Source organism: Pongo abelii, chromosome 14 (assembly GCF_028885655.2).
Source record: "Pongo abelii isolate AG06213 chromosome 14, NHGRI_mPonAbe1-v2.0_pri, whole genome shotgun sequence".
Lineage (NCBI taxonomy): Eukaryota > Metazoa > Chordata > Mammalia > Primates > Hominidae > Pongo > Pongo abelii.
In genome coordinates this window covers 107,243,074-107,270,438 of record NC_071999.2, presented here as the reverse complement: position 1 = coordinate 107,270,438, position 27,365 = coordinate 107,243,074, and the positions used below count along the sequence as shown (strand labels likewise).

Sequence of the window (27,365 nt, the reverse complement as noted above, 5' to 3'; positions counted from 1 at the left end):
TCCATAGGATGGATAGGAGTCCATCCTATCCATAGGATGGATAGGAGTCCATCCTATCCATAGGATGGATAGGAGTCCATCCTATCCATAGGATGGATAGGAGTCCATCCTATCCATAGGATGGATAGGAGTCCATCCTATCCATAGGATGGATAGGAGTCCATCCTATCCATAGGATGGATAGGAGTCCATCCTATCCATAGGATGGATAGGAGTCCATCCTATTCCACTGTGATCTCATTTTAACTTAATTTGTTTCCTTGGGCTACTGTAATTTAGCACCTTAAGCTGAGGGATTTAAACAACAGAAAGGTATGGTCTATTTCCAAATAACATTACATTCTGAGGTACTAGAGGTTAGGACTCCAACATATCTTTTTTTGGGAGGAAACATGTAAGCCATAACAGCTTCTTAAGCAGGAGTCCATGGATAAAACAGAGGCCCATGGACTTGCAAGGGGAAACAACTACATCTTTATTTTCACTAATCACTCTGAAATGCAGCATTCTCTTCCATGATGAACGTAGGCAACAAACCACAGTCTCGTTAGCAATATCCATATCTTTGTTACCAGGAGAAATCATAGATATGTTCAGATTACATAACTGACTGCCTTGGCTGACATCTTAAAATATCATTTATGCTCACCAGTGCTTCTGAGTTATGGTAGTCATCTGAGCTCTGCTAGATGGTATTATTTAATGGAATAATAAAGGAAGCACTTATGTTACTATATCACCACCGTTTTAAAGTAAATTTGAGAATTGTATTTTAATATAATTGGTTTCCTTTGTAATACTGTGTATTTCATTCTGTGAATTTAAAGCATTATTTTAAGAAGTGTCCCATAAGCTCCACTGCCACAGGTCCATGCCACAGAAAAAATTAAGAGCGATTGACTAGCAGCAGCTATTTTAATCACATAGCAGTACCTACAAGTAGTGTGTGGGATATTGTGTTGTGTCTCAAATTTCAGGAGAACTCAGGTGTACAGAAATATGCTTGTGGCCAGAAGCTGAAAAAAAAAAAAAAAGGATCAGATCAGCACAGGAAGAATCTGGGAAAAGTTCTCTCAAGTTATCAATTTCACCTCCCACTATCCAGTTCTTCCACCACCAAGCTAAAAAGCAGAAAAAGACAGGACGGAGAAATGCATGTGAATCACAAAGGATGTCATCTCTGTCAGAATGTTTCTGAGTCTTTCCTCCTAGTGGCAAATTTTTTTAGGTTGACATGAAGCAGATAGGCATACTGTTGTCATTAATAATTAATATTCAGCCTCTTTGGAACACACTGGTGTATCTAATAAAAACAGACCCAGGCAAAATCTACGATGGGGCTGTTTCTCCTCTTCCTATTTATTCCCCTAGCCCAGTATATGATAAAAACAGTGAAGATAAAAGCAATGAAGCTTTGATGAGATTCTTGATGAGTCAGGGAAGAGAAGAAGAGAAAATTCATTTTTTTCCCTCTGTGGTGGGAAGAGATTTAGCAAAGAGAAGCCCAATGTACCAGTGCTCTCAAAAGCCTCCATGCTGTGATTTGGGCTCTAGGGTGAAACTGAGCTCACAGAAGTGGGTAGCTCACAGGTGCACCAGGGTGCATGGGTCTGAGCCATAACCTGGAATCCTGTAGCTACACCTGGGTGCATCACACTGCCAAGAGGGGCTGTCTTCTCCTCTGGTGGTGGACTGCTCAGTCCAGGCATCCTGGGAGCTGCCTTATTGCCCCATGAACTGTGATGCTGTGTTGGCTTCATCTACAACTGCATGGGCCTGTTGTGTGTCAAGGGTTAAATGGGAGTGGATATTCAACCCTGGGTTTGTTTGGTAGCCTCTAAAATTAATAAGGAAGGCCAGGCATGGTGGCTCACACCTGTAATCCCAGCTCTTTGGAAGGCTGAGGCAGGTGGATCATTTGAGGTCAGGAGTTTAAGACCAGTCTGACCAACATGGTGAAACCTCATCTCTACTAAAAATACAAAATTAGCTAGGCGTGGTGGCACACACCTGTAATCCCAGCTACTTGGGAGGCTGAGGCAGAAGAAACGCTTGAACCCAGGAGGCGGAGGTTGCAGTGAGCTGACAGTGCGCCATTACACTCCAGCCTGGGCAACAAGAGTGAAGCTCCATCTCAAAAAAAGAAAAAATTAATTAATAAGGAAGACACAGAAGGATGAATGAGAGAAACAGAGACGGAAATGGGATGCAGGGAGTAGTGATGTGTGATGCACAGCCGAGCATATTAACCATCACCACAGGGGGCTAAGTGTGAAGAAAGTATGGGAGGTGCGGTCTTCCTTCTGCAGAGAAAGTCGCGAGCCTTTTCCTAGCCTGGATCTTTTGCTTTACAGGCACTTAGATGGCACTTACTACTATAAGAGCCTCACAGATATTAACTCACTTAGTCATTAAATGAAGGAGTTACCAGGACTATCTTTATTTTACAGACGAGGGAAGGGAGACACAGAGAGGTGACAGGACCAGCCCAAGACATGCGGGTGGCGAGGGGTGGCGTCAAAATGCTAGACTTGTTAGACTGCATGATATCCTCTCTGGATTTTGACATATCTAAGGGTGTAAATCTCAGGTGAATCAGAGCTGCGATTGCAGGTGTGTTTCTCCCACCAGCATGCTTTCATACCGGTCCGTGGACATCCGGAAGAGCTTGCAGCTGGAGGAACTCTTGGCAAGGGAGCAGCTGGAGTACACCATAGAGGAGGAGGTGGCCAAGCAGACCATCCGCATGTGGCTCAAGAAGTGCCTGAAGCGCATCAGAGCTGTGAGTGAACTGCACGCATGCAGGTTGGGTCCCCGCCCCACCCCGCCCCACGGGAGGATGAAAGAAAAGAGCTTCATGAACATGGGATTAGCTCCTTCTGTGATCAGCCTTCTATCCCTTTAAACGATGTCCACTACCTCCACTTACAGTGGTCAGATCATTATGCAGAATTTCACTCTAGTCCACAGTCAGCCCTGCCCTCTTTAGCAGAGTCCATTAGGAGTTTCCATGGACTCCCATTTTTATAATATGACATGAAGACTTAAAAAGCAGTTTATTGTCCAGGCACGGTGGCTCATGCCTGTAATCCCAGCACTATGAGAGGTCAAGGGGGGAGCTCAACTCACTTGAGGCCAGGAGTTGGAGACCAGCCTGCCAACATGGCGAAACCCCATCTCTACTAAAAATACAAAAATTAACCAGGTGTGGCACACATGCCTGTAGTCCCAGCTACTCAGGAGGCTGAGGCATGAGAATCACTTGAACCTGGGAGGTAGAAGTTGCAGTGAGCTGAGATCGTGCCACTGTACTCCAGCCTGGGTGACACAGTGAGAATCTGTCTCAAAAAAAAAAGTTTATTGATGTTAAAATATGATGTCCATTTATTAAACTCAACTGTTCAAAATTCTAGAATTTTCCACATATTGAATTTGCAAAACTACTTTAAATTGCTGCTAAAAATTTCAACAAACTGTGATAATGTTGTTTATTCTGAAAAGACCACCTCTCAAGATTAATGATGTTTCCTGCTTCCTGAATTATAAGCCTATAAGATTCTCTAACTCATAAATTAATGAATTTATACTGCATTGACATATACTGTGTTTACAGTGAATGTTTCTATGAGATAATTACTTTTATGAATGCTTTTGGCATGTTTCACAGACGGGGGAAAACAACCCAAAGCAATCACTAAACATTTATATATAACAGAGATTGTTTCAATCCTCTTCCTCAGAGCAACAACATCAATTGCAGAAACATGTATTTCTATTGGAGGAGAAAAGGTTCCCAGAGAAAAGATACAACTCAACCTCCTATAGCAAGGCCAGCTGCCCAGTGATGTCCCATCACTGCTGGCCACTGTAGCTATGTTAGCTCCAGGGATCAATCTGTCCTCTGGCTCTGAGAGGGCACAAGGAGTCCTGGCTTTAGTATATGCCAAGACAGATTGGTCTCCTGGATTGGCCCGAAAACTTCAGAACCAAGATGAGCACAAAGATTTTCTCATCCACCCGAGGCTCTTTGCCTCTTACAACTTGCAGGAAAGTGGGAAAGGGGTTGGGATTGTATTGGCTTAATGAGCCTAGACTAAAATAAGAGGAGAAAAAATAGAATAGCTACATTAGTAATTTTAAATAAGACACAAGCTGGGCACAGTGTCTCATGCCTGTAATCCCAGCACATTGGGAAACTGAGGCGGGAGGATCGCTTAAGACCAGAAGTTTGAAACTAGCTTGGGCAACAGAGTGAGACCTCCTCTCTGAAAAAAAAAAAAATTAATTAGCCAGCCACAGTCATGCACACTTTTAGTCTCACCTTCTCAGGAGGCTGAGGCAGGAGCATAGCTTGAGCCTAGGAGTTTAAGGTTACAGTAAGCTATAATAATCGCACCACTGAACTCTAGTTTATGGGACATAGTGAGATCCTATCTAAAAAAAAAAAAAAAAAAACAGAAAACACCAACAGCAAAAAGAAAAACAAATAAAACACAAGCATCAATGACCGTCACTATTTTGATTGTTACACAAATGAAAATGGACTGGGAAGTCAATGCATACCTCTCTAAGCCCACATTTGCATCAGCCTACCTTAATTGAACACTGTTAATTGAACATTGAAATTAGTTCAGGATCCTTACTTGGAAATTCCTAAGAGGTCACCAATTATGCAGGTCTTAGGAGAGGGGAGAAGAAAATAAGATTTGTATGGCGGTGGGGCAGGCGGGATGCTGGGCTTATTTTACTGAACAAACAATCACATTTCCATAGAAACAGCAGCAGTCGTGCAGTATCATCCACAGCCTGAGAGAGAGTCAGCAGCAAGAGCTGAGCCGGTTTCTGAACCCACCCAGCATCGAGACCACCCAGCCTAGTGAGGACACGAACGCCAACAGTCAGGACAACAGCATGCAACCCGAGGTATGGGCACGAGGCGTCCTCTGTCCCAGGACACTCTGTGGGCGTCTTTCTTTTAATAAAAATAAATAAAATGGGTGCTTGTCACACCATTCAAACAAGGTGACAATATTTCTAATAGGAATATTTTCATTAAAAAAAAAAGGCAATGGAAATCCGTTGATCCAGATTATGTCTGTGTCTTTGCCATCTCGGATGCAGTTGAGGTTATTTAAAAAGATTCTGATTCATATGAATGCCAAAAAAAAGTGAATGCCCTGAACTTCATAATTCTGTAGTTTTATTTTTGTCTAAAGAGTTAACATCAGCTCTAACGGCTGCATTTGAATCTGGATATATTACATGGATTATGGTTTACAGGAAGCTCTGCCCTAAATGTTTTCCTCCCCTCGCTAAAGTCATAAAAATTTGCAGTAAAATCAGTGAAAATGTTTGTAATTGGCTTTCAACCTCCTTAAATAATCAGACTCATTGAAGATATATCCTTTCCTGGTTGGGTACCAGAAGAACATATGGAATTCAGGACAATTGGCTTGAGGAGTTTCTATTTATTAGGTCACAGCATATTTTCATTTTCAAACTCTATGTATGTGTCTATATAAAAAAGTACAAGGAGTTATCAGCGTCCTGGAGAGTCCTGTGCTGTGAGAAGCAGCTGGCTGGGAGGACATGCCCCTTTATGAGGCAGCAATTACGATTTGAGGTTAACAATGTGGAGCTGATCTCGTGCTCTGTGCAGAGCCCCCAGCAGCACCAGGCTCCGTGGTGTGCAGCAACACAGCCAGGGGCCGGAGTACCTTTGGAAGCCTAAGGCTCCACGGCCCAGCAGGATGCTCCAGGAGGCCCACTGGTGCCGTAGCCCAGTTTTCAGTAGGTCTCATGTTTTGGGCTCCCCAGCCTTTAGAAATCATCTGCCACCGACTGCAGGGACTTCTGCGGAGTTAGTCAACCAAGGGGCAAGGGGAGGCATCGGCAGTGGCCTTGCCACCAGTCACCCTGAAGATGGTTGGCAATGTCTCGCATGGGGGAGGGAGGCAGGCTGAGGTCAGGACAGACAGTGAGACAGGGCTAATGAGGCTGGGGAAAGTGATGATTTCAGAGCCCTCTGTTTTTAGATGAAAAAGCCTAAGAGGTGAAAAAAAAAAAAGAGAGGAAACTGAAGAGATGTGAAGACCAAGGCTTTTGTTAGGAAAGGAAGAGGTGACAGGTGAACCTGAGAACAGGTGAAATGTGAGGGAAGTCTTGGCATCTCTCTTTGACTTTAGCTTAGATTGTTATCAGCTCCATCCTCCGCCAGGGCCCATCATACAGCTTTGCCTGCAGAGAACTCTTTCCCTGAAGCTCTAAGTGTGGATCTCCAGGCTGGCGAAAGTAGACTGCCCCTGCCCAGCCGGTCCCCACTGCCCCACCTTCCTTCCTGCAGTGCCCCTTCCTTACCCCCTGGTTTGCCAGCGAAGATATGAAGGGAAACAATGACATTCTCAGGCATGGAGGGGAACGAGGCAGTGGAGGTGGCCCAGGACAAGATGTCCCAGGAAGAGTGGTGTCTCCTTCAGCTCGGCATGCAGTGGTGGCTCTTTTGCTTCTGTGAACCCTTTCTACCCATTTTCGCTTTTCCCTGTTGGGGACACTCTGAGTCCACGTTGTTCTTCCCACTTGTCCTCCTGCTGTGTGGACACTCTGAGTCCACGTTGTTCTTCCCACTTGTCCTCCTGCTGTGTGGACACTCTGAGTCCACGTTGTTCTTCCCACTTGTCCTCCTGCTGTGTGTTTTCCTTTCTTATAGTAAAAGGAGGAGAGCACAGGGTTAAAAAGACGGTAACTGCATGCTTCTCCACCCATGCAGACAAGCAGCCAGCAGCAGCTCCTGAGCCCCACGCTGTCGGATCGAGGAGGAAGTCGGCAAGATGCCGCCGACGCAGGGAAACCCCAGAGGAAGTTTGGGCAGTGGCGTCTGCCCTCAGGTAGGTACATCCAGGCATTTCTCCAGCAATCGAGGCATTTTAAAGGTATTTACTCTGTGTGTTTTGGGTCTTGCCTTTCAAAATGCAAGTCTGCATCTACAGTTGTTTACAGACAGCAACATAATGGAAAATGCAGTCTTGTCAAAAATATTGTCCCCCAAAATAACTTCTCTAAATGTGACTTACATTAGCCCCCATTTTCCGGGTACATTTCAGGCTATCGTGGTTGAGAAGCCAGCACCTATGAAAAAGACAAGATTCGGAAAGAGGGAGAAATTTCCAAGGGCTTTCTGTGTGCCTCAAGGCATGCTCAAACATGGGCAAAAGTATTCAATTGAAGAGGGAGTGAGCAGATGCAATCATTCAGAAAATGCCACAAAGTTCTCAAAAAAGGGACAGGCCCCCGATTTATCTCAGCACACTTTGCAGCTGAGCCGGTCACTGGCTTTAGGCAAGCTGCTTTACCTCCATACAATAACAACAACAACAACAAACACTTACGTGGTACTCACTGTATGCCAGTCACTCCTCTAAGTGCATTACTTGTGTTCTCTCATTCAATCCTTTAATAAACAATCCCATTATTTTCCATACTTTACTGATTCAGTAAGAGAATTTTCTTCTATGAGCTTCTTCTCTATAGGGTTTTAGAAAGCCAGGATAATCCCATTAGGAGCACTCAGGAATGGAGGGAGAGCAATGCTCCCCACAGCCCAGTGTCCTTGTACATGTTTTTCTCTATAGATAACTAAGTTCATGCTAAAGCAGGAGCTTTATAATGCTCTTTAACTGTGCCCCAACTTCATCCCAATTGAAAGGAGAAGATGCGTAGCATACGTGTTCCACAAAGCAGATAACAGCACAGCTAACATTTTGAGGCTGACGATGTTCAGTGGGTCTTCACTGGGACTGCCACCAAGGAAAGTATCCCCTTTCATATCCAGGAACTTATTTTTCAGGGATCAGAGAAGATCTAGGCTCCTCCTGATTCAAACACAGCAGAGAACGACAGCATCAAGACAATGTAGATGGTGGTGCCAGGTCACAAAAAGCTTTAAATTACAAGCTGAGTAGGTTCAATTTTATCCTGTAGGCAATTAGGAGCTAGCAAAGATTTCTGAGCAGTATGTGACTTTTGGAATCTGTGCTTTAGGAAGTTGACTTGGCAGCAAAGGAGGGAATTGTCTACAACAGAGCCTGGAGGCAGGTTACAAGCTGGAGGAAGTTACCACGGTGTGAGCACAAGGCAACAAAGGCATAGACAGAGCTGGGGGCCAGATGCTTCAGGGACAGATAGGAGAGGTGACCTGGGGAGAATGCACAGTCCTTGGTATTCATTTAAATGGACAAAAGAAATGATGCTGTCAAAAGTACTTCCATTGGGCCACGTGCAGTGGCTCACCCCTGTAATCCCAGCACTTTGGGAGGCCGAGGCAGGTGGATCATTTGAGGTCTGGAGTTCAAGACCAGCCTGGTCAACATGGTGAAACCCCGTCTCTACTAAAAATACAAAAGTTAGCTGACCGGTAGTGGTGTGCACCTGTAATCCCAGCTACTTGGGAGGCTGAGGCAGGAGAATCACTTGAGCCTGGGAAGCAGAGGTTGTGGTGAACCAAGATTGCGCCACTGCACTCCCGTCTGGGTGAGAGAGTGAGAACTTGTCTCCCAAAAAAAAAAAAGTACTTCCACTGTTCCATGCCCAGGTGGTCCCCGCCAAAAATGGTGATCGTGAAATAGACATGCTCTTGGGGGTCAGACTGAGTTTGAGCAGGCAGAGAAGAAAAATAGTATTTTGAGCGGGCAGCAACAATGTCACAGGTGTCATGCTATGCACTTTCCTAAGTCATCTCATGTAACCTGTTTTAATCCTGACGGTAGTCTAATTAGGACATTTTCATTGTCTTCATCTTACAATGGAGGAAACTTGGGTTCAGAGACGTGAAGTTGCCCATAGCTACATATCCACAGGTTACAGAGGTGGGTCGCAAGACCATGACTGTGAGGCCCCAGAACCACACCTTTGCTCCCATTCCCTCACTGCGTCCCTCCTCGCCTTTACTGTGGGTCACACTCTCCTTCCTTTTTGTTTTTTTTACTTGCATATGCTAGCGAATGCACAGGTTTCTATGACACTTAATAGTTCCCAAATTGGAATTTTTTTAGTGATTTTCTAGTTTTTGTAATTATTTCAAAATGAAAGGGGTGAGCAGCACTTTTTTTCCCCAGATGACATCATTAGTTGTCCATGAGCATAATTTAAAAAAAATAATCTATCATGAACATAAAGAATCAAGTCCTGAAAAGGATGTTTACTTAGCATCTGTGGATAGGACACGTTAGCCAAAAGTATCACTGATGGGAATATCATGGGTTTTTAGGAATGATTACAATAGGGTGAAGCAATACCAAGTGGCTCATAGGACTCATTAATTCCACAGCCCCCAAACCAATAAGCCATTCAGTGTCCTCAGTCAACTTACGGTTTGGAGGAAGGACAACCATGAAATCTGTCATGTGCAAAATGAACCCCATGACTGACGCAGCTTCCTGCGGTTCTGAAGTTAAGAAGTGGTGGACCCGGCAGCTGACTGTGGAGAGCGACGAAAGTGGGGATGACCTTCTGGATATTTAGGTGGATGTCAATGTAGATGAATTTCTAGTGGTGGAAACTGTTTTCTAATAATGTCCTTGATTGTCCAGTGAGCAATCTGTAATTGATCTATAGCTGAATTCCAACTTGTCACGAGATTTTTATAAATTGATTTTCATCCTGCCACAGAAAGGCATAAGCTGCATGTATGATGCGTTACTATCGTTGCCCAAAAAAATGTTTGTATGATGACTGTACTGATATTAGAAATGATACCGCAAGCAAATGTATATCACTCAAAAATGTCATATATTCTGACTGTGTAAACTAAGGTATATATTAATATGTGCTCTAATGCAGTATTCTCACCACCCCGCAAAAGAGTGCTAAGCCCAAAGTGGCTGATATTTAGGGTACAGGGATTATAGCTTTAGTTCACATCTTTCCCATTTCCACCAGAAATATTTCTCTTGAGAGAATTTATTATTTATGATTGATCTGAAAAGGTCAGCACTGAACTTATGCTAAAATGATAGTAGTTTTACAAACTACAGATTCTGAATTTTAAAAAGTATCTTCTTTTTCTCATGTTATATTTTTAAATATACACAAGACATTTGGTGACCAGAACAAGTTGATTTCTGTCCTCAGTTATACTAATGAAACTGTTGCCTCCTTCTAAGAAAATTGTGTGTGCAAGCACCAGGCAAAGAAATGGACTCAGGATGCTTAGTGGTTTAAAACAAACCTGTAGATAAATCACTTGAGTGAGTGACATAGTTGCGCAAAGATGTTAAGTTTCTTAAGAAGCCTTTTAATAACTGAGTTTACCAAAAAGAATAAAACTATATAGCTCAATTTATTTAAAAAACTCTTTGCATGTGTGATGTTATCATTGGCTTCATTTCTTACCCAAGGTATGTCTGTTTTGCCATAAATCAGCGGAGTCATTTCATTCTGGGTGATCCTAACACACCATTGCTATGTTAGATTTGAAATGACATCATCTCTGTTACCAGAATCTTCTATGGAAATAATGGTGCCCTGCAAAATCTTCCTCTGAACTCATAGGTTAGGGAATCACACAACTTAATCGTTTTTTTTTTTTTCCCTTATATGTCAGTGGCCCATGTCCCCTGGGAAAATTAGAAAAGCAAAATGATTACAAAGTGCTGTTAGATTTCTTGTGCTGGGTCAGCCAAGTAGAAGTGGACTTGGACCTTTAACTATTTTATTACAGATTGGACATTTGCTGTTTGTTTAGATGGTTTTTAACAGAGGGATTATCTCAGAATCCTGTGACCTCCAGGTTGTTTTATAATCTATTTTTCTCTATTTAACATTCCTCAGATAGGCAAATAGGATATTCCTTCTGTGTCACAGATGTATCGTGGTGGTGGCAGTCTACAGTTTATATGATTCATTGTAACTATGAGATAAAGAACAACCAGTCATGTGGCCAAAAGGATTAGATTTGATTTGATGTTCACTTGGAGTTTACTTTTTGTACATACAAGATAAAATAAATATTGGATTTGTAAAATAATTTACTCTGAGTTGACCGTTTTTAAACCCTTTTCTTGGTGGGGCAGGCACTCGGTAGCAGCACATTGCAAACCTGGATTGAATATTCAGTCCATAATTAGTTGGCAAAAGCTGTGTACCTGATACTCATTTCAACGCAATTCTCTGAGCCAGAATGTTCCTTTCACACTTGTGCTGATAAGTCTGAGTGAATACCCTGTGCCTTCTAAGCCTACAATGAACAGAAAAGCCACTTACAGGTCCAGGGCATGGGTCTGTACTAGTGCTGCATAAAAACAAGATGTTTTTGGCTCATTACACTTGAGTAATACAGCTTCATTCTCACGAAACTGCTGAGCCCTTTCTAAAACGTCTGGAATTGATTTTCAGCAGAACATCATTGTTGTTCATTCTGCAGTGAAGCCAGGGGCAGAATACCAATGTATTTAAAGCCATAGCACCCTATATTTTCAATGAAGCGAAACAGTCACACACTTCCTGTAGGACTCCTCTCTACAATTTTCCTGAAACAGGTAGAGCAGATGCAAGCCAGAGAAATTAAGCACCACCCCCTTTTAGATTTTACCCCTAGATACGTAAACATATGAACAATCCCATTACACAGATGGGAAAACTTGGGTCACAGTGTTCCCTGCTCCTTAGGGAAGCCAGACACTGATACTAAGCCTGTCATCACGCCACCCACTGCCTTTAATTAGAAAGCGCTGTCGGTTCCAGAGGCACCAGAAAGCATATGGGGTGGAATACTTGACTCAGAGCCCCTGAGAGAGCAGGCCACACATGTGTGACCCTATGGCACTTCAAGGGGACTCAAAGGGAACAAGGATGGACAGAATGGAAGGGCCAATGCTATTCACTCTATTTTTTTTTTTTTTTTTTTTTTGAGACGGGGTCTTGCTCTGTTACCCAGGCTGGAGTGCAGTGGCACGATCTCGGCTCACTGCAAGCTCCACCTACCGGGTTCACGCCATTCTCCTGCCTCAGCCTCCCAAGTAGCTGGGACTACAGGCGCCTGCCACCACGCCTGGCTAATTTTTTTGTATTTTTAGTAGAGACGGGGTTTCACCATGTTAGCCAGGATGGTCTCGATCTCCTGACCTCGTGATCCGCCCGCCTTGGCCTCCCAAAGTGCTGGGATTACAGGCGTGAACCACCGTGCCCGGCCCACTCTATTCTTAATGGTACTTCCAGACCAACATACATCAGCAGTGTCTGGCTGGCTGTGCCTTGGCCAAGCTGAATGAGATAAGGGTACATAGAAGAAAAACCAGTGTTATAAAGCCTTACAGGAAAGCAGCTTTAAGCCAGTGGAGTGATGTGTTTGCCTGTTTCTTTGTAGGAAGTGGCATTCTATACCTGGGTGGTTTTCAGTATATCGGTAAGCAGTGGAACTGTTTCTAAGTCCTTCAACAGATCCCAAAATTTTAACCAGTCAAAAGCCAGGCAGCCCTGGTTGAAGTCGAGGTGAAGATGAAAACGCCACTCATATGGTCTCTTCTCACCCACTATTATGGGTTGAAGTGTGACCCCCAGAAGGCTAGATTGAAGTCCTAACCCTTAGTACCTGTGAATATGACCTTATTAGGAAATAGGGTCTTTGCAGATATAATTACTTATGAGGAGGTCATACTAGAGGAGGGTAATCCCTTACTCCAACACACCTGGTATCCTCTGACGAAAAGGAGACACACCGGGAGGAGACTGTCACGTGAAGACACAGGAATGCAGGCAGGATGGCCATGAGACGGTGAAGGCAGAGGCATCAGAGCTATGCTGCCCAGAGCCAAGGGACACCTGGGCTACCAGAAGCTGCAAGAGGCAAGGAAGGCGCCTCCCAGAGGCTTCTGGGGGAGAATGGCCCCCTGTCAACACCTGGATTCTGGACTTCTAGCCAGAAGAACTGTGAGAACTTACATTTCTGTTGTTTTAAGCTGCCCAGTCTGTCTGCTTTTTTTTTTTTTTTTTTATCATTTTATCATTTTAGTTTTTTAGTTTAGTCTCTGTCTTCTACTAACTCCCTTTCCAATTCTACTTTAGGACTCTCTAACATTGCACCTCCTTCTTCCTCCATTTCTTATTCATCCCTCATAACCATAGGTACACCACAGGCTTGATCTTGTCCACCCCATATCCCCCCCAGCCCACAAGATCTCCTTTCACACCTCTAGAAATACATTTGTATGCACTTCTGACCTCTGCCTTGAGTAGTTCTTCTATGATGCTTCCCAAGCTCTTGTTTCTATCTCCCAGGGAACTAGCAACTCAGCAAGATAACAGCTCTCTCATGTGCACTTCCCCACCTTCCTTCTTTTTTATCACAGTGTTTTTGTACATGTTCATTCATCCCCTCCCTCTTCTTTTCTGTCTTATAAAGAACCTCGCTTCTTCTCCAACTCTTACTTCTCCACCTGAGCCATAGATCTCTTTATTTCCATCAAAACTTTCTCAGCATCTTCTATATACTGTGCTGTGCCTTGTGAAGAAGCCAGAGCCGAGCATACCAACATGATCTTTTGCTTAAACTGTAGTAGGAGAGACAAGACAGATGCGTGGGTCCCCATGATATAAGGTAATTGTTAAATCTGCCATAGAAAGGTGGAGTGGTGATCAGAGGAGGCTTTTGGGGTGGTGGTGTCATTTGAATTAAGCATTAAAGAAAGAATACTTGGATTTAAATTGTCATAGATGGGGAAGCAGCAAACAGAATGATGCCTGGAATAATAAAAGGAAAATTATCAAGGAGAGCATCAGTTGACTCTATTCAATGAATTCCAAGTCTTCTGAATAGTGTGCAAAGGCAAGACTGGAGACTTGGTCAAGTGCACAAAGAACCTTGAATGCCCCACACTTCATGTGGACGGTGATCAGTAGAAAAGGGGAGTCCGTGGAGGTGGGGAGGGAGGGAGATTATGGTAATAATACAAGGCCAGGCTTTAGGAGGAGCACGCCGGGAGCAATATGCAAAATGGGATTGAGGAGGGAGAGACAGATGCAGGGTGAATGTTTACAATACCCCAGCTTTCCAAGAAAATTGTGGTTCTAGTTCTCCAACCTCAAAGTTGAACTTCTGTAGCAGCACAGGACATGGAAGGAGGGTGGAGATGTGACAGGGACTTACTGAGATGAAAGGGGCTGCAGGACCCCACCACACTGGGCTCATTCCTCTTGCACCAATGACTTGCTCTTCCAAACAACACTGCACTTTGTTAATCTTTTCTTGAACCAGGACCCACAGAAATACACTGACCATTTTCTGGACCTAATTCCAGAATATGCTTTCTCTCCTAGCTTTCTCCCACAGGCCTTATAATTATAAATTTTATTTAACTTACCTTTTTTGTTTGATTCTCAGTTCCCTGGATCACTTGTTAATCTTTTACATTATAATTGCTTGGGGGTACTACTCCTGGATCTTGCAAGCTGAATGGAATTTACAAGTTGGGAGTTTACTAGGTAGAGTTTTGCAGTTGATGGGAGAGGGATGGCCCCTCCAGACTCACCTGCTCTTAACAGCTATCCCCCTGTGGAACACCCCTTCTCTCTTTGACTTTAGGGTTGCATTTTGAGATGTGGGCATCAAACTGCTCAGATTTTATTGCGGGGATGGGATGAAGAAGAAGAATACAGGTGTTGGAAGAAGAAAACTAAGGCAAAAAGAAACAAAAGTTCCCTAGAAAGACACACATTCTCCCTTTATCTACTGACCACAATGGTCTGGAATGAGGATTTATCAAAAATAATGACAATTAATTTTTCCTGGATAGAATTGTGGTCCATCACCATTGACACCTCTTCACTCCCTATCTCTGACCTAGCTGGTTCCAGGTCTCACAATATCTTTTCCATATCATCTAAGCACCTCAATAGTCCCCAGACTTCTCCCCAACCATGCTCAAGGTCATGGCTTCCTATTAAAACAAAATTCTGTAGGCAGAAAAGTGCTTTCAGTCTCTCTCTTTCTCTCCAACGTGAACCATTCTATCTGGCCTCCTTCCTCCTTGGCCTCAAACACAGATGCTCTGTCTCTTCCAACCCTTTCCAACAGACCTTTCATCTGTGCCAACTCTTGTTTCTGACACACCATCTTCTTATTGCACCCCCTACATTCCTGAACAGAAGTCACACCCAGCTTGAACGTGCTGCATGCTTCCTGATTCTCAGGACATTCTTCTTCCATCGGGACAGAGCTCAGCAACGTCCAATGCAGATTCAGTACAAAAGTTACACCAGAGAGATCTCCTTTCCTGTGATGATCGTCTGAGAATTCAGTTCACAGGGGGGAAAAAAAAACAAAGTAGCTTTCCAAAAGACAGGTTATTCTCTAATTAGGAAGAACTGTCTGAACTCTGCCTATAGTAATTTATCAATGGAAAGTCTAAATAACACAAGACACACTGTAATTGCCTGAGATCGACTATTGTCCGATGAATGAATCATCAGGTACTTCACTTACTTATTCATCCATTCAAGATTGGGGCACTCACGCTTCTTGCTCTGTGAGTCTACAGATGGATGCTCTAATCTCATGGTGTTCACGGTCTGTTGGGAAAGCAGAAAATAAACAGGTAAATGTATGTCAGAAGGCTTTAAGTGTAATGGAGAAAAATTAACTTGACTGAGAAGGATAGGCCTTCCTCTTGGATGTAATTTAGTCACTAAAGGACTCACTGCTCAGCTGCCATTTCAGCAGAGACCCAAGGCAGTAAGCATGGCAGCCATGGGGTGTGCTTCCCACAAAAGGTGCTATTTGCTGACAGCTTCTAGCTGCTGGTGCTTTCAGGATCCGCCTCGGTCTGTTTTTTTGTTTTGTTTTGTTTTTTACTGTAGCAAAATGTATTTAGCATAAAATTTGCCACTTCAACCATTTTTAAGATTTTTAAAGTGTTGTTAATTATATTCACAATTCTGTGCAACTATCACCACCACTATCCAGTTTCAAAAATTGTTAACACTTCAAACAGAAACTGTACCCATTAAATGATAACTCCCCATTCCTTCCCTCTGCAAGCCTTGGACCTTCTAATCTACATTCTGTCTCCATGGACTTACCTGTTCTAAATATTTACCATAAGTAGAAACATACAATATTTGTCCTTTTGTGACTGCTTTATTTCACTGAGCACAGTGTTCTCAATGTTCATCCATGCGGTAGCGTGTGTCAACACTTCATTCCTTTTCGTGGCTGGATAATATTCCACTGAATGTGCATACTACATTTTGTCCATCCACTCATCTGTTGATGGACATTTGGTTGTTTCTCCCTCAGCTTTTGAGTGGAGGTCACATGCTTCCTGGATAATCCTCAGCCAATGACGGAGCACAATGATACAAAGGCCTGCCATCTCCCGGGCAGCGTGGGACCCTTCCACAGGCAATCTCTGCGGCAAAAGCTCCCTGCTGGGCTGGCTGACACTTTCTCAGTGCAGTATGCATGGAAATCTGAGGCTCTTCATCCAATCCTCCTATCCCCTCCTATCCCTGCAAGGATGTCAGACCTGCACTGTGGTCTGAAGGCCCACCCTTCCCATTCCTGTCCCTTCTCTCCTTTATCTTTCACAGGCCTTACCCCCAATAAATCTTGAGCTCTCCTAATACTGCCTTGGAGTCTGCTTCCCAGAGGACTCATCCAACTTAGTGAGAGAGTGGGCCATGGAAAGGCCTCGGGCAAGGGTGTTCTGGCAGAGGAAATGTGAGATGTCAAGGCCCTCAAGTGGATATAGGTGTGGTCAGTTGGAGAAAATAGCAAGGAGGCCATACTGACTTGGAGTCTAGATATTAAAAGTGAAAGAGGGATGACATGAAGTCAGAGATGTCACAGGAATCATATCATTCAAGACTTCCTAGGCTGTGGTAGTCCCTCATTATTCCTATCTCCCAGTAATTCAATCAAATATTAACCTGGGTACTGCTGTGATGAGATTTGGCAGATGCAATTAAGATAGCAGACCTTAAACCAGGGAGTGGAACCCATCTAAAATTAGAGAAATGTCTCTGGCTGGAGTGAGAGAAATGTGGCTGGAGTGAGAAGAGTAAGGGGGAAAGATCTAAAGCAAGAGAGGGATCTGGACCCTACCTACTGTGGGTGGAGGGTCCACCTGGAAAGATTGAGGGATGCAAGCAGCATCTAGGAGCAAAGGCCACCCTGGGCTGACTGCCAGAAAGGAAATGGAGATCTCATTGCTACAACCACAGGAACTGAATTCAGTGAATAACCTGAATGAACAAAGACACACATCCATCTCCAAAATTTTCAAAAGGGAATACAGCCTTGTTAGCCCCTTGCTGTCAGCCTGATGAGACTCAGGGCAGAGAAACTAGCCAAGTCTACGAGACTCTGACCTGCAGAACTGTGAGTTGATAAATGGGTGTTGTTTTCAGCTGCTAAGATGGAGACAATTCGTTATGGCAGCAATAGAAAACTAATACAAGAGAGTTGGCAAGATGGCTGAATAGGAACAGCTTTAGTCTGCAGCTCCCAGCAAGACCAACGCAGAAGGTGGGTGATTATTGCATTTCCAACTGAGGTGCCCGGTTTATCTCATCAGGACTGGTTAGACAGTGGGTGCAGCCCATGGAGGGGGAACAGAAGCAGGGTGGGGTATCGCCTCACCCAGGAAGTGCAAGGGGTCGTGGACCTCCCTCTCCTAGCCAAGGGAAGCCCTGAGGGACTCTACTGTGAGGGACTGTGCTATCCAGCCCAGATACTATGCTTTTTCCATGGTTTTTGCCACCCACAGACCAGGAGATTCCCTCGTGTGCCTATACCACCAGGGCCCTGGGTTTCAAGCACAAAACTAGGCAACTCTCTGGGCAGATAAACAGCTGCAGGAGTTTTTTTTCATACACCAGCAGTGCCTGGAACCCCAGTGAGACAGAACTATTCACTCCCCTGGAAAGGGGGCTGAAGCCAGGAAGCCAAGTGGTCTCGCCCAGCGGGTCCCATTCGCACAAAGTCCAGCAAGCTAAAATCCACTGGCTTGAAATTCTCGCTGCCAGCACAGCAGTCTGAAGTCAACCTGGGACAATTGACCTTGTTGAGGGAGGGGCGTCCACCATTACTGAGGCTTGAGTGGGTGGTTTTCCCCTTACAGTGTTAACTGCAGAACTCACCACAGCATGGCAAAGTACCTGGGGCCAGACTGCCTCTATAGATTCCTCCTCTCTGGGCAGGGCATCTCTGAAAGAAAGGCAGCAGCCCCAGTTGGGGCTGATAGGTAAAATTCCCATCTGCCTGGGACAGAGCACCTGGGGGGAAGGGGCAGCTGTGGATCCAGTTTCAGCAGACTTAAATGTTCTGCCTGCCAGCTCTGAAGAGAGCAGCAGATCTCCCAGCACAGTGTCCAAGCTCTGCTAAGAGACAGACTGCCTCCTTAAGGGTGTCCCTGACCCTCGTGCCTCCTGACAGGGAGACACCTTCCAGCAGGGTTCAACAGACACCTCATACAGAAGAGCTCCAGCTGACATCTGGCAGGTGCCACTCTGGGATGAAGCTACCAAAGGAAGGAGCAGGCAGCAATCTTTGCTGTTCTGCAGCCTCCACTGGTGATACCCAGGCAAACAGGGTCTGGAGTGGACCTCCAGCAAACTCCAGCAGACCTGCAGAAGAGGGGCCTGACTGTTTGAAGGAAAACTAATGAACAGAAAGCAATAACATCAACATCAACAAAAAAGATGCCCACAGAAAAACCCCATACAAAGGTCATTAGTATCAAAGATCAAAGGTAGATAAATCCAAGAAGATGAGGACAAAACAGTGCAAAAATATTGAAAATTCCAAAAAACAGAATGCCTCTTTTCCTCCAAATGATTGCAACTCCTCTCCAGCAAGGGCACAAAACTGGATGGAGAATGAGTTTGACAAATTGACAGAAGTAGGCTTCAGAAGGTGGGTAATAACAAACTCCTCTGAGCTAAAGGAGCATGTTCTAACCCAATGCAAGGAAGCTAAGAACCTTGAAAAAAGGTTAGAGGAATTGCTAACTAGAATAAGCAGTTTAGAGAAGAACATAAATGATCTCATGCAGCTGAAAAACACAGCATGAGAACTTCGTGAGGCATACACAAGTATCAATAGCCAAATCGATCAAGCAGAAGAAAGGATATCAGAGATTGAAGGTCAGCTTAATGAAATAAAGTGTGAAGACAAGATTAGAGAAAAAAGAATGAAAAGGAAAAAACAAAGCCTCCAAGAAATATGGGACTATGTGAAAAGACCTATGATTGATTAGTGTACCTGAAAGTGATGGGGAGAATGGAACCAAGTTGGAAAATATACCTCAGGGTATTTTCCAAACATACTTCAGGGTATTTTCCAAGAAAACATACTTCAGGATATTTTCCAAGAGAACTTCCACAGCCTAACAAGACAGGTCAACATTCAAATTCAGGAAATATAGAGAACACCATAAAGATACTCCTCGAGAAGAGCAACCCCAAGACACATAATCATCATATTTTCCAAGGTTGAAAAGAAGGAAAAAGTGTTAAGCGCAGCCAGAGAGAAAGGTCAGGTTACCTACAAAGGGAAGCCCATCAGACTAACAGTGGATCTCTCTGCAGAAACCCTACAAGCCAGAAGAGAGTGGGGGCCAATATTCAACATTCTTAAAGAAAAGAATTTTCGACCCATAATTTTATATCCAGCCAAACTAAGCTTCATAAGTGAAGGAGAAAAAAATCCTTTGTAGACAAGCAAATGCTGAGGGATTTTGTCAACACCAGGCCTGCCTTACAAGAGTTCCTGAAGGAAGCACAAAATATGGGAAGAAAAAACCAGTACCAGCCACTGCAAAAACAAACCAAAATGTGAAGACCATTGACACTATGAAGAAACTGCATCAACTAATGTGCAAAATAAACAGCTAGCGTCATGATGACAGGATCAAATTCACACATAATGATATTAACCTTTCAGTAAATGGACTACATGCCCCAATTAAAAGACACAGACTGGCAAATTGGATAGAGTCAAGACCCATTGGTGTGCTGTATTTAGAAGACCCAACTCACATGCAAAGACACACATACGCTCAAAATAAAGAGATGGAGGAATAGTTACCAAGCAAATGGAAAGCTAAAAAAATAAAAATAAAAATAAATAAAAAAATGAAAAAATACCAGCAGGTGTTGCAATCCTAGTCTCTGATAAAACAGACTTTAAACCAACAAAGATGAAAAAAAGGCAAAGAAGGGCATGACATAACGGTAAAGGGATCAAAGCAACAAGAAGAGCTAACTATCCTAAATATATATGTACCCAATACAGGAGCACCCAGATTCATAAAGCAAGTTCTTAGAGACCTACAAAGAGACTTAGACTCCAACACAATAATAGTAGGAGACTTTAACACCCCACTGTCAATATTAGGCAGAACAATGAGACAGAAAATTAACAAGGATATTCAGGACTTAAACTCAGCTCTGGACCAAGCAGACCTAATAGACATCTACAGAACTCTCCACCCCAAATCAATAGCATATACATTCTTCTCATCACCACATAGCAGTTATTCTAAAATTGACCACATAATTGGAAGTAAAACACTCCTCAGCAAATGCAAAACAATGGAAATCATAACAAACAGTCTCTCAGACCACAGTGCAATCAAATTAGAACTCAGGATTAAGAAACTCACTCAAAACCACACAACTACATGGAAACTGAACAATCTGCTCCTGAATGACTACTGGGTAAATAACAAAATTGAGGCAGAAATAAATAAGTTCTTTGAAACCAATGAGAATAAAGACACGACATGCCAGAATCTGTGGGACACAGCTAAAGCAGTGTTAAGAGGGAAATTTATAGCACTATAATGCCCACATCAGAAAGCAGGAAGGATCTAAAACCAACACACTAACAGCAGAACTGAAGGAGATAGAGACACAAAAAACCCTTCAAAAAAATCAGTGAATCCAAGCTGGTTTTTTGAAAAGATTAACAAAATAGATAGACTGCTAGCCAGACTAATAAAGAAGAAAAGAGAGAAGAATCAAATAGACACAATAAAAAAAATGATAAAGGGAATATCACCACTGATCCCACAGAAATACAAACTACCATCAGAGACTGCTATGAAAACCTCTATGCAAGTAAACTAGAAAATCTAGAAGAAATGGATAAATTCTTGGATACATACACCCTCCCAAGACTAACCCAGGAAGACGTCAAATCCCCATATACACTAATGACAAGTTCTGAAATTGAGGCAGTAATTAATAGCCTACTAACCAAAAAAAGCCCAGGACCAGATGGATTCACAGCCAAATTCTACCAGAGGTACAAAGAGGAGTTGGTCCCATTCCTCCTGAAGCTATTCCAAACAATAGGAAAGGAGGGAATCCTCCTTAATTTTATAAGGCCAGCATCATCCTGATACCAAAACCTAGCAGAGACACCACAAAAAAATAAAATTTCAAGCCAATATCCCTGATGAACATCACTGCGAAAATCCTCAATAAAATACTGGCAAACCGAATCCAAGAGCACATCAAAAGGCTTATCCACCACAATCAAGTCGGCTTCATCCCTGGGATGCAAGGCTGGTTCAAACATATGCAAATCAATAAACATAATCCATCACATAAACAGAACCAATGACAAAAACCACATGATTATCTCAATAGATGCAGAAAAGGCCTTCAATAAAATTCAACATCGCTTCATGCTAAAAACACTCAATAAACTAGGGATTTATGGAACATATGTCAAAATAACAAGACCTATTTATGACAAACCCACAGCCAATATCATACTGAATGGGCAAAAGCTGGAAGCATTCCCTTTGAAAACTGGCACAAGACAAGGATGCCCTCTCTCACCACTCCTATTCAACATAGTATTGGAAGTTCTGGCTCGGGCAATCAGGCAAGAGAAAGAAAGAGTATTCAAATAGGAAGAGGGGAAGTCAAATTGTCTATTTCCAGATGACATGATTATATATTTAGAAAACCCCGTCATCTCTGCCCAAAATCTCCTTAAGCTGATAAGAACCTTCAGCAAAGTCTCAGGATACAAAATCAATGTGCAAAACCCACAAGCATTCCTAAACACCAATAATAGATGAACAGAGAGCCAAATCATGAGTGAACTCCCATTCACAATTGCTACAGAGAAAATAAAATACCTAGGAAAACAACTTACAAGGGATGCGAAGAACCTCTTCAAGAAGAACTACAAACCACTGCTCAAGGAAACAAGAGAGGACACAAACAAATGGAAAAACATTCCATCCTCATGGATAGGAAGAATCAATATTGTGAAAATGGCCATACTGCCCAAAGTAATTTATAGATTCAGTGCTATTCCCATCAAGCTACCCTTGATTTTCTTCACAGAACTAGAAAAAACTACTTTAAATTTTATGTGGAACCAGAAAAGAGCCTGTATACCCATGACAATCCTAAGCAAAAAGAACAAAGCTGGAGGCATCACACTACCTGGCTTCAAACTATACTACAAGACTACAGTAACCAAAACAGCATGGTACTGGTACCAAAACAGATATATAGACCAATGGAACAGAACAGAGGCCGCAGAAATAACACCACACATCTACAACCATCTGATCTTCAACAAACCTGACAAAAATAAGTAATGGGGAGAGGATTCCCTATTTAATAAATGGTGCTGGGAACACTGGCTAAGCATATGCAGAAAACTGAAACTGGACCCCTTCCTTACACCTTACACAAAAATTAACACAAGATTGATTAAAGACTTAAACATAAAACCTAAAACCATAAAAACCCTAGAAGAAAACCTAGGCAATACCCCTCAGGACATAGGCATGGGCAAAGACTTCGTGAAAAAAAACACCAAAAGCAATGGCAACAAAAGCCAAAATTGACAAATGGGATCTAATTAAACTAAGGAGCTTCTGCATAGTAAAAGAAACTATCATCAGAGTGAACAGGCAACCTACAGAATGGGAGAAATTTTTTGCAATCTCTCCATCCGACAAAGATCTAACATCCAGAATCTACAAGGAACTTAAGCAAATTTACAAGAAAAAAACAACCCCATCAAAAAGTGGGTGAAGGATATGAACAGACACTTCTCTAAAGAAGACATTTATCAGCCAACAAACATATGAAAAAAAAGCTAATCACTGGTCATTAGAGAAATGCAAATCAAAACCGCAGTGAGATACCATCTCACACCAGTTAGAATGGCAAACATTAAAAAGTCAGGAAACTACTTTTCTCCAGATGCTGGAGAGGATGTTGAGAAATAGGAAAGCTTTTACACTGTTTGTGTCAGCGTAAATTAGTTCAGCCATTGTGGAAGACAGTATGGCAATTCCTCAAGATCTAGAACCAGAAATACCATTTGACCCAACAATCCCATTAGGATTATAAATCATTCTACTATAAAGATACATGCACATGTATGTTTATTGCAGTGCTATTCACAATAGCAAAGGCTTGGAACCAACCCAAATGCCCATCAATGATAGATTGGATAAAGAAAATATGGCACATACACACCATGTAATACTATGCAACCATAAAAAAGAATGAATTCATGTCCTTTGCAGGGACATGGATGAATCTGGAAACCATTATTCTCAGCAAACTAACACAGGAACAGAAAACCAACCACCACATGTTTTCGCTCATAAGTGGGAGTTGAACAATGAGAATACATGGACACAGGGAGGGGAATATCACACACTGGGGCCTGTTAGGGGATGGGGGACAAGCGGAGGGAGAGCATTAGGACAAATACCTAATGCATGCAGCACTCAAATCCTAGACAATGGGTTGATGGGTGCAGAAAACCACCATGGCACATGTATACCTATGTAACAAACCTGCATATTCTGCACATCTATCCCAGAACTTAAAGTTTAATGATGATGAAGAAGAAGAAGAAGAAGGGGAGGAGGAGGAGGAGGAGGAGGAGGATGACAACAACTAATACACAGGGCATGGTCACATTTTGAGATGTTACTCTAAGAATTGTGGGACGTCATTAGAGAATGGCAAGCTAAGAAATGATGGTATCTGATGCATGTTTTAAGAGTATTCTGGCTATGTGTGGAGACTAGACAGTAGAGGCAACACCAGACAGAAGGTGTTGTCCTAACCTATGAGAAATAACAGTGGCTTTAGCCAGCGTGGTGGTGGCAGTGGTGAAGAGGGGCAGGATCCTAGATGAATTTATTTCAAAGGCAGGGCCGACAGAGTTGTTGACTGACAATTTGAGAGAAAGAACAAAGTCCAGAGTGATCCCCCACTGAAAGAATGAAGTGGACATTTGTTGAGGTGGGCAAGGCTGATTGGAGGTGGGGGACAAAATTAACAATGTCAAATTTGAAATCTCAGTTAGGCACCACAAACACAAAACCCAAAGGCAGGAGTCAAATCACCCTTGGCAAATTTCAGAATAAATGCATGGGAAATATTTTCAAGACTCTTGGATCCCTAAGCCAAATCTGGATTATGAAAAGAAGTCAAGCTGTGGCGAGACGGGAGGATGGGTTTACAAGTGTGGTTTTTGTTGTGTGTTTTGTTTGTTTGTTTCTAAGAGGGAGCTCTTAGAGGGGTTAGACATACCTCATTATACCACCTCCCTTTTGGAATTCAGGAAGAGCTGACCAGCATGTAACATCAACACAGACCTTAAGTCTGATAAGAAACATTTACAATCTATTCTCTCTGGAGCCTGCTACCTGGAGGCTTCACCTGCATGATAAAACTTTGGTCTCAGCAACATTTTATCATAACTCAGACATTTCTTTCTATTGATAATAAGTCTTTCAACCAATTGCCAATCAGAAAATGTTTAAATCTACCTATAACTTGGAAGCTGACCCGCCACCACCCCCCTGCCACTTCAGGTTGTACCACCTTTCTGAATCGAACCAGTGTATATCTTAAATGTATTTGATTGATGTCTTGTGTCTCCCTTAAGTGTGTAAAACCAAGCTGTGCCCCAACCACCTTGGGCACATGTTCTCAGGGTCTCCTGAGGGCTGTGTCATGAGCCATGGTCACTCATATTTGGCTCAGAATAAATCTCTTCAAATATTTTACAGAATTTGACTCTCTTCACTGACACTATACTCTGATCCCAAAAGCTAGTGACCAAATTGAAGTGGCAAAACCATTTCAATGCCACCCTTAAATTATGCTTCCCTGACTGCCTGCTTTCTACATTGGACCAGTTTACCTGATTTAAATTTTGTACTGTAGTCTCTTGGTGGAAAAGACCCTTGCTGTCATTGAAACCAGCAACAGTATTTTATTATTTTGCCCCAATGCTGTATGTTACCCATTCAACTTAAAAATCCCCCACAGGATGCCTAGCAAATATCTAAATTCCATTTGAATGCTAGAGAGCTGGTATCCCAACTCTTGAATTAAGCTATGGATGGTTTATTTAGAGGCAGATTTGAGGTTATTTCTCATTCTCCCTTCACGGGCAGTGGTTCAATGTCAATGTCAATTTTTAAGCTTGGTTACAGATCAACTAACCTACAAGAGGAATTATGTGGTTTCATTGTGTTCCTTTCTCAAATTGGTATTTGTCACTCCATTTCCTCTATGATGTGGATGGTGACCCCCAAATAACACTAAGTGGAAACACTTGTTTTGTTGCATCCTTCCTAGCAGTGTTCCTAATGCCTGACCAGCCACTGAGATGTTTAGCATTTAAATGAGATTAAACCTCTCTGTGGGTGCAGAAATGAACTAAGGCCCATGGGTTCTCTGCAAACAAATACATATTAAAAAATGATACTTTTGCATTCTAAACCATGTCAAAACCATCTAAAATATTAAATTAGCAACTTGACTAAGGACTGCCAGGAAAAACGATCTCCAGAAGTGGTTTTTGTTTTTTTTTTTTGAGACGGAGTCTCACTCTGTCGCCCAAACTGGAGTGCAATGGTGCAATCTTGGCTCACTGCAAGCTCTGCCTCCTGGGTTCACACCATTCTCCTGCCTCAGCCTCCGAATAGCTGAGACTACAGGTGTCCACCACCACACCTGGCTAATTTTTTTGTATTTTTAGTACAGACGGGGTTTCACCGTGTTAGCCAGGATGGTCTTGATCTCCTGACCTCATGATCCACCCACCTCGGCCTCCCAAAGTGCTGGGATTATAGGCGTCAGCCACTGTGCCCAGTCCCCAGAAAAGTCTTCTTTAGCCAAGATTCCAAGGAAAAGTGTTGAGCACATAAATTACACCAAGGAAAAGAATTGAGTGCATAAATTACACAGGGAAATGTTGCTTTTTGGTTTGAATTATCTGCATACTTTCAGATACTCTTTAACTTTGAAGACAGAAAATAATAAAAGTAGGTAACACTCTTGGAGCATAACAGTAGGTTGGAAAGATTAAGATAAGGATAGAGGACAGGGGAACAGGGAGATGGGAGGATAAAAATAGCCTCTATTCTATCCTCCTTTCTGGGCAATAGATTATGCTATCTCATGTTTGCAGGTAATAAGGCTAGTGTTGGCCAATGAGTGTGGTCAAGGAGGATAGATCATCTACAATAGACAGAATGATTGTGTTAATCAGGGTTATCCAAAAAACAGAGCCGGTAGGATAGGATATATAGGGGAGATTTATGTTAAGGAATTGATTCATGTCATTATGGGGGATGATGACAAGTCCAAAATCTGTACGGAAAGGCAGCCTACTGGAATTTCAGGCACAAGATGATGTTGTAGTCTTGAGCCCAAAATGTGCAGGCTGAGAGTCTCTATGTTAAAAGTCTTGAGGCAGAATTTCTTCTTCCAGAAACCTCAATCATTCTCATAAGTCCTTCAACTAACTGGATGAGGTCCACTCACATTATGGACGGTAATCAACTTTACTCAAAGCTTATGGATTTAAATGTTAATCACCTTCACAGCAACATCCAGCTAGCATTTGATAAAACAATTGGGTACCATAGCCTAGCCAAGTGGACATATAAAATTAACTATCACAATGACTGTCACTTTCTTAGTCATAGTTGTTGGTTACTATAACCTTAGGTCACTGTTTGCCCATGGAATCCAACCAGTTGTCTTTTGTCTTCAGAATAAAAAGCAAATAATTCTGATTTTATTCACTCACCTTCTTGCATTTCTTCTCTGCAAGGAAGCTGGGAAAGGAGATTGAGGAAGAGAGATGTTTAATGTGACTTTGTTTTAACATGTGTATTTGTGGTCAAGTGCTAATCCGAATTCATGAGCCTGTGTCAACGAACTTGAAGATGCATCACCTATCACAAGGCACCTTCTTGACCTCCTCTGTCTTATAGGTCTTGGGAGCATTAGCACATTCATCTTAGGATAGATCAGACTTGAAGCATTGTCTTCTCTTTCACAGTCTGCATATTTTATAT

General features: G+C 42.8%; 1 protein-coding gene across 6 annotated transcripts in view; it reads left to right on the top strand.

The window, feature by feature from the left end:
- The window catches only part of NALCN (sodium leak channel, non-selective), a 365,066-nt gene extending 354,046 nt beyond the window's left edge, over positions 1-11,020 (top strand). For all 6 annotated transcript variants that reach the window (XM_024231054.3, XM_024231061.3, XM_054529197.2 and 3 more), the window contains 4 exons: positions 2,632-2,782; positions 4,774-4,923; positions 6,767-6,884; positions 9,323-11,020. In XM_024231054.3, the coding sequence (XP_024086822.1) occupies positions 2,632-2,782; positions 4,774-4,923; positions 6,767-6,884; positions 9,323-9,516 (613 nt within the window). In that variant the 3' untranslated portion in view covers positions 9,517-11,020. The remainder of the gene's footprint in view (positions 1-2,631; positions 2,783-4,773; positions 4,924-6,766; positions 6,885-9,322) is intronic.
- The last annotated feature ends 16,345 nt before the right edge of the window (positions 11,021-27,365 follow it).